General features: G+C 36.1%; 1 protein-coding gene across 2 annotated transcripts in view; it reads right to left on the minus strand.

Moving 5' to 3' along the window:
* The window catches only part of CNKSR2 (connector enhancer of kinase suppressor of Ras 2), a 167339-nt gene that overhangs the window by 108743 nt on the left and 46169 nt on the right, over window positions 1-12427 (minus strand). For both annotated transcript variants that reach the window (XM_088144838.1, XM_088144839.1), the window contains exon 5: window positions 1900-1941. In XM_088144838.1, the coding sequence (XP_088000964.1) occupies window positions 1900-1941 (42 nt within the window). The remainder of the gene's footprint in view (window positions 1-1899; window positions 1942-12427) is intronic.

The following is a 12427-nucleotide window of genomic DNA, read 5'->3' on the forward strand; positions in this document are numbered from 1 at the left end:
AGTATCTGTATACTGATAATACTTAGGTTTTAATCTTGACATAGGCCAAACAGATTATGCAGTCAAGGTGCTATTCCAGAGCATGGAGGCTATTAGGTTCTCTATGGGGAAGAACCAATTTAGGCTTAATCCCAGTAAGATAGAGAAGCTTTGGATTCAGAAGCCACATGATTCCAGAAAAAAATGCTATCTATAGTTCTGTAAGGATTGTTCTTCCACGTACGGAACTGACTTGTAACTTGGAGGTCCTCCTGCTCAGTGAACAGGTGGCAACTAGGGCTGGGAGGACTTTTACACAACTTGTGTATCAGTTACAACTCCTCCTGGAACAGGAATATCTTCTCACAATCACTCATGTGTTAGTCACCTCTTGACTGGACTACTGCAATGAATTTTACATAGGCTTGCCTTGAAGAACTTTGGTAGCTACATTGGTCCAGGATGCAGCAGCTCACGTTTTTACAGGTGCAACACAATGAGCCCCTATAAAACTACTATTCATACACTTTTACTGGTTGCTACTGACTGCCAGTTGCAATTCAAGATGCTGGTTGCCATCTTTAAAGCCTTCCATGGCTCAAGGCCTGGATATCTGAAAGGCCATCAACTCTCAGTAGTATTTGCCCATCCAGTAAGAGCTAGAAGAGTGAGATCCCTCATTCTGTGTCACCCAGGAAATGCCATCTCAAGGAACCACAGAAGTGAGCCTTCTCAATTACTGTTCTGATCTGTGGAACATTATCTCCACAGATAACTGAATGACCCTTCCTTGAATTTTAGAAAGGCCATTAAAATGTGGTTATTCCAGCAGCCTTGGTGGCTAGAATACTATAGCTTGTTCCCTTGGCAATGCAAAGTTTCTTCATGGTTTTGATTGAATTAATTAGGTAATGTTTTTGGTGCTGTGTCAATGTTACTATATTTTGATATGTTTTGAGCTTTACTGTACTGTTTATCCTGACTTACAGAAGTGGCATGTACACCACTAAGTGTCATTTGTAATTGGCCTATAAGCCCATGAAAATTAATTAATTAATTAAATTAAAAATAAAGGCAGCTCTCTTGGTAGTATTAATTGTTATCCACCACCAGGATAATCTGTGAAGGAACAAGAGAAGACTTCTGATAGCTGACCTAATAATGTAAAAGGAGAAACATTTGTAAAAGCACACATCCCATGTAAGAGCGAATAGGGAAATGAAAATAGCTTGCAGGCAAACATACACACTACAGCCATACATCTGAATAAATCTCCAAATGCTGTAGCTAGATGGAATGGTAGAATGCAAAACTATATAAGACACAATTTTCTGTAAAGTGAAGGAAGTTGAAGTGATAGCGTAATATGCATAGATAAAAGCACACATCTTATAGATCATTAGATGAACCACGCTTCTTGCTGTAGAAAAGAATAGCAATTGATATCAGCCTTAAAGTAAAAGAGCTTCAAGAGGTAGTTAAGATGGCAAGGATCAGAACTAGGTCTAGAGCCACACTCTTCTTAGGAATAGTAAAGTAACACATCTTCTTGGGTATGGCACACCATCCAGTTTTGATATAGTGTTGGTGTAGTCCTGGTGGTTCTACTGGGAAGATTGGCAAGGAGGAATTGGCTAGCGGTGTGTACCTTGCTTCCTTAGGTGCATGGTACATAGAACTCTACATGATTTTATATTTTTATATAATGATTCAATATGTAGTGCAGAATTAAGCAAGCATTTATTTTTTTCACTAAAGGGTCATACTTGGGTCATACTTTGTTTTGCCCTATCCTTGGTAAAACACCTGTGTATAGTAGGCTGTATGAATGACCCGTGAGCTTTTGATTATATAAAGATTAACATTTAGATAATGGAGTTTACTATTAATATCTACGATGAAGCAATAAATGCTACTTACCACGTGCAGAATTTTGTTCTCAGTTTCATATACTGTGCAGTCCTAGAAAGATAAGATAAATGAAATTAATTTAATTATATGAAACAGGGAAAAAGTGTTACTTTTTAATACTTCAATAATATAATGATTATATAAGCAAAACATGAAATGTGTAATCGGTTATTTGGAGACAAGAACTATCAGTCCTTTTCTTTACAGCTATAGTTATAAAATTATATTGCCACAACCATAGTCCATTATTTACATCTCCCCAGGCCTCCCTCCACATTTTTAAAGAAATTATTTGCTGTATATGGTTGGCTTACTAAATAAAGAGAAGGTCTTATTGTTCCCACTCTGCATTTCATCAACCATTTTTCCTCTATAGCTGTTTATTAAATGAACCAAGCTGGTCTGTTTCAGCCCGTCTACCTTAATTTGTTAGAGAATCTATGTTTCACACAGAGAAACGTGATTTGTTTATTGCACTAAAATATGCTTCCCATATTAAATTTCAGTAGTATATATTAAAGCAAATATCAGAAGTTTAACTTTTTACCTTTTTATATTGTAACATTACTAAATATCTATATACTTCATAAAATACGAACTAAACGTAATACATGAACTAAATGAATATAACATAAATTAAAAATATGAAGTAAGCTAATACATGAATTAAACTAATATATGAGCTAATTACATACAAAACAAGTACAGACATCACAACACTATTCATTCTGCACCACAAAAGATAAAATAAGTAGAGATGTATATAGTCATGCCAATAAACATCTATTTAAATTTAGATTAATGGAAGTCAATCAGCTTGCTTTAATAATCTAATCACTGACTATTTTTAATTAATCATGAATGTTTTTATAAGCTAAAACAATATATTTTATATATTGTTTAATATGTAATATATATAACAATAATATCTCACATTTCACCATTTCTTTAAAATACTATTAATATTATATTTACCATGAGATGTTGTAAAATAAGTACTTTTAAACATGAATATCTGAAAATAATCAAAATTCAGTGTTTATTTACAACTACTATATGATGTACTAAAACTTAAATAACCAAAGTACCCTTAATTTTCTACTGAAATCTGACTGACCTATTAAAGCATTTTCTAAAACAAGAACAAAAAATATTCATGTTCATATACATATTTTCTAAATAACTAAAACAGAAAATAATCTGAAAAGCAGAAGAAAGCACAAGAAAAGGGAGAGAGGGAAATATACATTTCCCATTTTCCATGGAATGCCTGTTCTGAATTTGAAACAATTTGGGTCCTGGAAATTTTTATACTATTAAGAAACATCTTGTCTTAACACTTGATGGAAATAATGGAATTAAGCCAGCTGCCAAAGTTCTATTCATAATGATTTTTTTCACTTCTAAGTAGCATAAGCATGGGTTTAAGAGCAAAGTACCAGGCATTTCAATGGGAGAGGTCTTTTCACCTCATGGATAGGACGAAAGGCCTTACAACCTGTTGACCTCTAGTCATCCAATTTTCAATGCAGCCTGATTTTTTTTTCTTAAAATTTTATTCAAACTGACAAAAAATAGCTCCTTAACTCTTCTTTTAAAAGTATCAAGATGCTTCACTAATCCAACACTCATCACTATATAGGTCATTATAAATATTTTAGTTTATAGATATAGCTTTTGCAATTTTGAAATATTTCAGTCAAAAGCACTGAATGTTCTTAACATTTTAGCATACAATTAAAATCTCTTTCTCTCTTTCTGTCTCTCTCCCTCTCCCTGTCTCTGTCTCTCTCTCACACACATATATCCATTGCTAAAAGTTTCCATGAATAAGGAAAATGCATTTATAGAGGAAAAAAGTAAGCCAACTGTCACCCACATACACGCTGAACTACTCCCACACATCATGCTTATCATCATAAATGGGAAACAATGATGTGATTCTCTCCTAACTAGAACTGAATTAACCCACTCATAGTTACTCCAAATACTTCTACTGTATAAATTTTAACTGACCGGATAATTTAACTGACCTAAATAATGAAATAGTTGTATTCTATTTAAAAAGCATTGTAACTGCTTTAAACCAATAATAATCTACAAAAATACAGGATTAAAATATGTACTGTAAAATAAAGCCTTTTCTCTCCTGTGGCTTATTTGCAGCTAGCATTAGAAAGGGAGAAATGAATTTGATTCTGTCAAGGATGTGATACTGAGAACAATGTTTTATCTTTTGCTAAAACCCAGAGTAGCTTTTTATTCCTAAGCATCTGAATTTAAAATCTTCCTGTCCCATCTTTACATTAAAAGGTTCATTTTTTGCCACTGACCTATAAGGCCCCTTTGTGCAAAAGGTTTTTTGCCACCACTCAGCAGCCCCACTGCCTGGGCCGCACAGCATGTGCAGCAGGACCCACCCACCACTCCACCTCTTTTGTACCCTCCTGCTGGCACCAGTGCAAGTACTGGAAAACACAAAGAAAGGCCAGAAAGGGGCAGGGGTGGCCAAGTTACCCTTTCACCCCATCCCCTCTCTAATATTCTCTAGCACTTTCCAGCATCTTTCTACTCAGGGAGTAGAAGTTGATTTAATCTATCCCCCTTCCACTTTTCATCTATGCCACTTCTACAACACCCACCTGGTGCCCCGGTGTCACGGCACCTTCATGCAGAGCACAACTTGCACACCTGCTTGCAGCAGCCCTGCTTTTTTTAGTCTCAGTCAACATGTGTTGATAGCCTTTTCTATCTCCCAAGCTTCTTTGTCAACATTCAACCATTGCTCAAACCATTTATTATAATAAATAGTTTTCTCCCTGAGAACTAACCTCTAGTCCATGCTGATAGAGAAACCAGACAACTCTAGTAAAAACTTTAGGTATCATGCCAACGTCTATACATTTTCATATTGATCCATTATAAAAACAGATCATAAACAAATCGTAAATCTGACTTCCACCCGGACAGGACAGTGCACTGACGCGTTTCTCAGAGCTCCGGGGGCGCCCGAGCTGCATTTGATCAGCGGTGGGTCTAGAGGAGAGAAGACCACCAAAATACTCCCCTGGATAGGGGGAGTTCAGAAGATTAACCACGAGAGCCCAGGACGCTGTTCCTCCTGCCTTTCCTGGTTTCCAGCACGGGAAAGCCGGTGAGTAGAACAGCGAAGGCAGCTGGGAAACATCGTGCTTTACAAATGCAGAGAGCCTCATGAATGAGAGACATTAGTGCTGCAGTCCGGTGTCTTAGATCACTTTAGAAGAGGAAGGGGTTTTTTTTTTCCTACTCTCCTCCTCTTTGGATTACTTTTTTGTTGTTGTTTTATTAATATCTAAGATCTATCTCTGGACTACACTTTCAGATGCTGGTGAATTACTTTTTTATTCTCTGTCATGGAAGGTAATGGGTGGAAACTGACAAATGGACTTTGCTACGATATGGAAATGTTTTATGGGTTTTAAATAGAAGATTTTATAAATTGTTAATGGTTTGCCTTTTTTATGGGATTATAAATTTTTCTTTTTTTCCTTTTTTTGTTTTTTTGGCTTATAAACATATATTGGACTATGAATCTGCTGTTGGATTTTTATAGCTGAGTTTTCCCTTTTCTTCATGTTGAACTTAAAAGCTTGAGAACTGAGAATTGTTTATATATTTTATTATCTATATTTGGGAACAATAAGAGACAGCTTTCTATAGCTGGGATTATAACTGCTGTGTCGTTAGAGAACTTGGAAGAAAGCTGTTGCTATTGGATTATAATTGTTGTTCTTTGAAGATATTGAACTTTGTACTGCTTACAATGGCTTCAAGAGGGAAGAAGGATAAGGAAAAGGAAAGAGAATCAACAAGAACTTCTATAGAACCAGCTGAGGGGGGTGGAGATATGAAAAAAGTACTAGATGCAATCGGTGCCTTAAGCCACCAGATGGACCAAAGAGACACAAAAATGAATGAAAAGATAGATAATTTAAAGAAGGAATTGACTCAAGAATTTAGAAATGAGGTCCAGAAAGTGAAGGATGTGGTAGATAATTTGTTAACTGATCTCAAGAATACTCAAGGACAGGTACAGTTGTTAGAAATTAAGTCAGAAGCAGTCACTAAAGATATTGATCGAAATTTGGATGCTGTTGCATTAGTAGAAATGAGGGAGAGAGACTTTATATTGAGATCAGTTACAGAAAGTCCTGAGGAAGATGTAAGAAAATCCATTATTACCGCATTAGCACAATTTTTAGAGATGGAGGAACAAGATCTAGACTCTGAAATAGACAAAGTTTATAGAGTCAATTCACGTTATGCTAGAGAAAAAAAGGTCCCAAGAGACATACTAATTCATTTCGTACGGAAGGTCACAAGAGAACAAATTTTGAAAAAACATAATGATGGACTGAGTATCGCAGGCAAAAAGGTGATTATTTTAAAAGAAATACCTTCAAGAATCTTGAGAAAAAGAAAGGATTACTCCTTCTTCACAGATAAATTAAAGCAACATGGTATTTCTTTCAGATGGGAGAGATTAGAAGGAGTATCTTTTATGTATAAAGAGCAAAGATTTAGAATAAATTCTATTTTAAAGGCAGAAGCCTTTTTGGAAAAATATAAGGCAGACTTTTGCAATACCCATAAAGAAATAGAAGACAAAGAAAAAGAAAAGACTACAGAAGACATTGAAACCAGTGTGGATTTAACAACATTTGGGGCTTCTGGAGTGGATTATAAAAGACTCTAATACAAATATATTTATGGATTACAAATACTTAACCTGGAATATAAATGGAGCAAATGCTCCTCAAAAAAGAAATATAATTTTTCACTTTTTAAAGAAACTGAATTTGGATATAATCTGTCTGCAAGAGACACAAGCCTGGAATAATTTTTTTTTCTCTTATTTTTCATTAACAAGCACTCTCGTAATTTTAAAAGAGATTGGAATGCTACAGTTATTTGGGAAACCCATGAAGAACTGCCCAAAGGCTGAAATTGTTTGGCAATTTAAAACTACTATGAATCTTTTTTTAAAAAAATGAACAAAACCAGACAGATTGTATGCATCTTAGAGTGCTTGTGGTCAAAATCAGAAATGAAAACACAAATGTGCCAGAATGAGGAAATAATATAATTAAGTTGGCTCACAACTTATAAATAAGCTGTAGCAAAGAACACAAAATCCCCTAAAGAAAACACTTTCTTTGAAACGATTTAAGAATCTGTATTTCACCTGAAGAATAACATTGTTTGTGGAAAAGAACTATCATCCCTCTATATTAAACTAAGATATTCCATTTTTATCTACAGACATGAGAGATTACATGAATTCTTTTTCCAAAACTTTGCTTTCTAAAATATTTTACTGTATTTACTGTAGCATATACATATTTATTAGTATAAATTTTTATTATGTTTTCAAAAAAAGCTAAAATATAGAAAAATCAAGAAAAAAGAAGGGGAAAAAAAGAGAAGTGGGGGAAAGAGGGGGGCATAAGAAAGAAAGAGTAGCTTACAACCTTCCTTGGTACAGGTGTGCATGTATGTGTGTATATATTATATATAATTTTTTTTTAAAAACCTATCAGATAATTTGCAAATTACATACATAGGCAGGATTTTAAGTTTTAGTGATCTCCTCTCCCCAAAAATGTATGCATCTGGAAAAATGTAATAAGTAAGAAATAATATAAGACAAGAATGGTTTCAAAAGCTGCACTTGAATCAAAACAAAAATTCTATACAATATACAGTATATATAAGAAAAGTATATAACTATGTTTTTATTTAATATTATGTTCATTAAAAATTAAATGTTTGTGCAAAAATGCACTTGTATGTTCCTACAGATAATGGTACAAGCAAGAATCTCGAAAAAGCAAAGATTAAAGTTAAAGGAAATGTTAATTAAATTCAATTTCCACTGCATACTGGACTAAAGTAGTGCTTTGAGCATGCATTGTGATACACCTCTTCTGCAATATGGAGCACTTGCTTGAGAAACAGACCAGGTTTTCTGATTTCAAGATACTATGTGCAAGTGAAATAAATAGCTATCAGGATGGTACCAAAGAAAACAGCCCCCTTGCAAAAGGTAGAACAAGAACCAGGAATAATAATCAGATAATGTTGCACATGTAGAAACAAAACTAGGCATATTTCAGGCACAGAATGACTAACATAATGAAAAACTGGAATTTTGTTTCTATATAATTTGTAACAGTTACCTACTCTACATTCTAGCTGGATTTCAAACCATATTACCAGAGCAGAAGACCAACACATCTGGAAAAGATCAACATGAAGAAGCATCTTGTAGCCTTTGATAATATATGCTAGTAATTCTACAAATTACTAAAATGTCATAGTTCCCAACCTCAAAGCCTTCATAACCAGTTTAGTAGAGTGTATTATGGTCATGATAAAAATGAATAAAGGTATCTAATAAAAGTGTGGGGGACGTGGTGGCGCAGCGGCTTAATGACGCTGAAAGTTGCCGGCCAGAAATGGTCGACGCTTCAGCGGTTCGAGTACAGCCTTCGCGTTAAACAGGGCGAGCTCCTGTTTCCTCCCCAGTTCCTGTCAACCCAACAGGTCGAAAACTCACGTGAGTAGATAAATGGGTACTCTCACTCCGGTGGGAGGAAAAATGCTGGCGGTGCCTTGCAAAAAGGAGATGGGAGCAGTTGCCGGTAAGCGCGAAAAACCGCGCGCGCCCGAAAAGGGCGTGAAGCAACGGAAACCCCGCCTCCTGCGCTCGCCAGCTGGGCTCTGCTCTAGGAAGGAGGCTCTGGCAAACCACTTCCGAAAAACAATTGCCTTGAAAACTGCAAGGACTCGTCCAAGCAGTCACTGCAGGGTCAGCAATGACTGAGCGCAGACCAAAAAAAAAATAAAATAAAATAAAAGTGTAGGTAACAATATACATCATAAAAGAAATGAACAATATAAAAACTTACAAATAAGTGCTAAAAATACAAAACATTCCCATGGTGCAATAAACCTAATTCATATACAGGTAGTACTAGAGTTACGATGGTAATTGGGACGGAATTTCCATCGCTAAGCAATGTAGTCATAAAGCACAATCCCTGTTGCCATCATTAACCAAATCCCACCAGTCATTAGATTAGGATCCAATCTAAGACACTCCTGGCTTGGTCCCTCCCAGCCCAGAGCCTCAGTAAGATAAGGGACTGCCTCCTTTTCAACTCCCAGCACCCACCTATCCCACCCATCTCTGCCCTTTTGGCCACCCTGCACGCCATCACCTCTGCCGTAACTTTGCGGACCAGGTGTAAGTACCATTTGTTCAGTGCCACTGAATGGTCGAGTTACAAATGGTCGTAACTCGAGGACTACCTGTAACCATATCAAACGATAGCCTTCGTAGTATCCATCATGACTGGTATGGATAGAACAGGTTCTGGCTTCTGTCTGTTGATTTCTCATGTCGGAAACAGTGAAAGTAAAGTCATTATTTTATGGGGAAAGAAAATAGCAATGTTTATAAATATTTCACTTTTGCTGAGGAAAGCCACAACACCCTTGTGAGGACATTTTTGTCAGATTTAATATCCAAAAGGTATATAATGGCACGTACTTCCGTCAAAGAAGACAGAAGCCTGAAGAAACTATTGAGTCATTTGAGAAGCTTTATAAAAATTAACTGATACTGTGAATCAGTGAATACAAAGAAGGAACCCTTAGAAACTGAATGTTGTTTACATTCCAAACAGGAGGCTTTCTGAAACCATAACACTAATTTAACCCTTCAGAAAGTTACAAAACTGGCAAGGTGATCTGAGTTTATTAAAAACTAGATAAGGAAGCAAAGTCTACTTTGGAATGAAGCTAGTAAGTACCACGAAACTTTAGGAAGTGCTGTTAACTAAAGAAACACAGTGTAAAAAGCATTCAAACACAGTACAAGAAGAACTGAAAACATAATGTACTTCCATAACGTGGAAGCTGGTTTTTCTTAATATGCATATTTTATAAAAACATTGGTTTTCCCTCAAGATAGTTGGTGGTAGTGGCCTTGGGTGTAAGGATATGGAGGTAACATCCACTGAAGCAGGTTCCTGAGATTTTTATTTTTTTAATCTAAGCAGAAGAATCTTTGAGTTGTCTGGATTAACTGTCAATTTACTGCTATCTTCTATCATCTTTAAGTACCAATTAAGCATATGAATAGTTTGTATTGAATCAGGTGAAAAAACATTTTTTAGGTCATTCTGAAAGACACCATATACATTGATGGTAATATATTATAATACTATATTGATATTTCTTTCCCCATGTATTATTTTATGGCAGTGGTCAAACAAAATCAACTAGAGCCAAGTAGCATTCACTGTTGTTTTCCCATTCACCCCAAAATCCCAAAAACAGAACTGCACAGACAGAAGTACCGCAGATGTCATAGATATATACTTTCATAGTAACAGATCATGTTTCAATATAATACAAGCAATATTTTGGCTAGGCCTCAAGATCAGACCTAAATATAGGAAATATTAGCATTTTAATTCATGAATTGCTTTTTAATCCATAAAATACTTTTCATATTGAATTCTCAATTGGAAGTAATTAGAATAACACACATGTATACATACTTTATAAAATTCTAGATATTATTTATTTATTATAATTATATCCTACCACAGTCCCACAGGAGTCTTGGCAGTGTATAGGAGTACAACAATTAAAGCATCCATTATCAGAATAAAAATAAGAGAATGCCTAAAACTTATTTACTAAACCAAAATCCTGGTGTCACATCCCAAGCACCCTCCAGAAGAAAAACAGCACTTCTGAACTTTGTTGACCCTCACCTCAAATGTGAACCAGATTTGCCCATCAGATTTGCAGAGAAATCCCTATGTTTCCGCCAGAAACCAGCAAAATCCATGAAGCACCTGGGGCAGACATCCAAATGGGTTAGGCTCTATGGATGTCATAGGCACTCTTCAAGTACATGTGAAATAGGAAGTGATCTAACCAATATAAAAGAGTGATAGTAATACCTTCCATATCCAGATCATGTAACAACCATTCTGAAGTGAAAATAAAGTCAAGCACGTAGCTATCTATGTTCATGATTGCCCTGGAGAGCGTGAACTTCAGAGCTGTATTAAACCCAGCACCAATGGGGGGGTCCCTAACTATTAGTCCAGCAACCAGGTCCAGAAGGCCAGGAAAAGATTCTGATGAGCAGCAGTGTAGCTACTACACCAACAGGACCTCTAGTTTGTCCCTATAGCCAACCTAAAAAAAAGGTAGTCATACCCAGCTGGCAGATTTTTGGTAGGGTGATACTACTGCTCTTGGTCATCCAGATTTTGGTAAATCTGCCTACTTGTCCCAGCTAGCCACCTTCCAATAATGGTGGTCACTACTCTTTGTACTCCCAGTTATGTTACTACCACTACCACCATTCAACAACAATCTAAGACTGCTCTCTCTCCTTCCATCTGCCATGACTATCCTATGTATCCACAAAACAGGCAGCCTCTTCCAATGGCTCAGTGACTCTCCAGATACCAGCAGCCCTCAAGCCTTCCAGTCCTTACAGATCAAGTCTTTTCCTCACACATACTGAAATTTCAATGTATTTGTTCTTCCAGATTTCATTCCTCTACCCACAAACCAACTCCACATCATCCTCTCCAGTGCCATCTAGGAAAAAAAAGCCTGTACTGTCTTCCTAATTCTCTTTCCAGACAAATATTTTTTCTGTTTAAAAATATTGTATTACCTCCTCACGAACTAGTACTCATTTCAAATAAGGCCTCATGGTAGTCTTATTTTAAACTTTTATTCCGCAGTTTTCATCATAAAGACATAACAATAGATTGTCCACTAGCAGTTTAAGAAGTCAGATAATGTTCCATATTTTTCTCCTGGTCTTTATATTCACTACATGTGGAAATATGTTTTATGAGATAACAAAAAAATAATCTATGATACTTGTAAATCAGGGTAAATATACAAATTTAAACTTTGCATTTCTAGAAATTACCGTATTTTTCCGACAATAAGACACCCCCATGTACAAGATGACCCACACTTTTCCAACCCAAAATTAAAAAATCAATATTTTAAAGATAGCACAGAACACATTTTTATTTAGTAATTAGTTAACATTTACCTGATACACTCGGTGGGAGGAGGTCCAAACCGTTTCTCTGCAGCTCTATTTCCAGGCTCTTTTGCATAACTGATTACATTCAAGCATGAGTGAATCTGCAGATAGCTTGTCTCTGCAAACAGCCTTCCTCTAATTGGTTTGTTAAGCATCAGCTGACGTCAGTTACATCAGGCTCGTGATTGGAGGAAGTCTGTTTGGGAGACAAGCTATTTCACTCGTGATTGGAGGCTAGCAATAGGAAGAAGCCTCTCTGCAAAAACAAAGTATGGGCAGTTTTGCAACCGCGCGATTCTCGGCTGACTTCCTTGAATAAGACGCCCTTCCGTTTTTAGGGTAAGGATTTTAGAAAAAAGTATCGTCTTATAGTCGGAAAAATACGGTACTTTTAAA

The sequence above is a fragment of the Python bivittatus genome, unplaced genomic scaffold, assembly GCF_059951505.1.
Source record: "Python bivittatus isolate LINGU-HERP-01145 unplaced genomic scaffold, Pbiv_v1 ctg000350_np1212, whole genome shotgun sequence".
NCBI lineage: Eukaryota > Metazoa > Chordata > Lepidosauria > Squamata > Pythonidae > Python > Python bivittatus.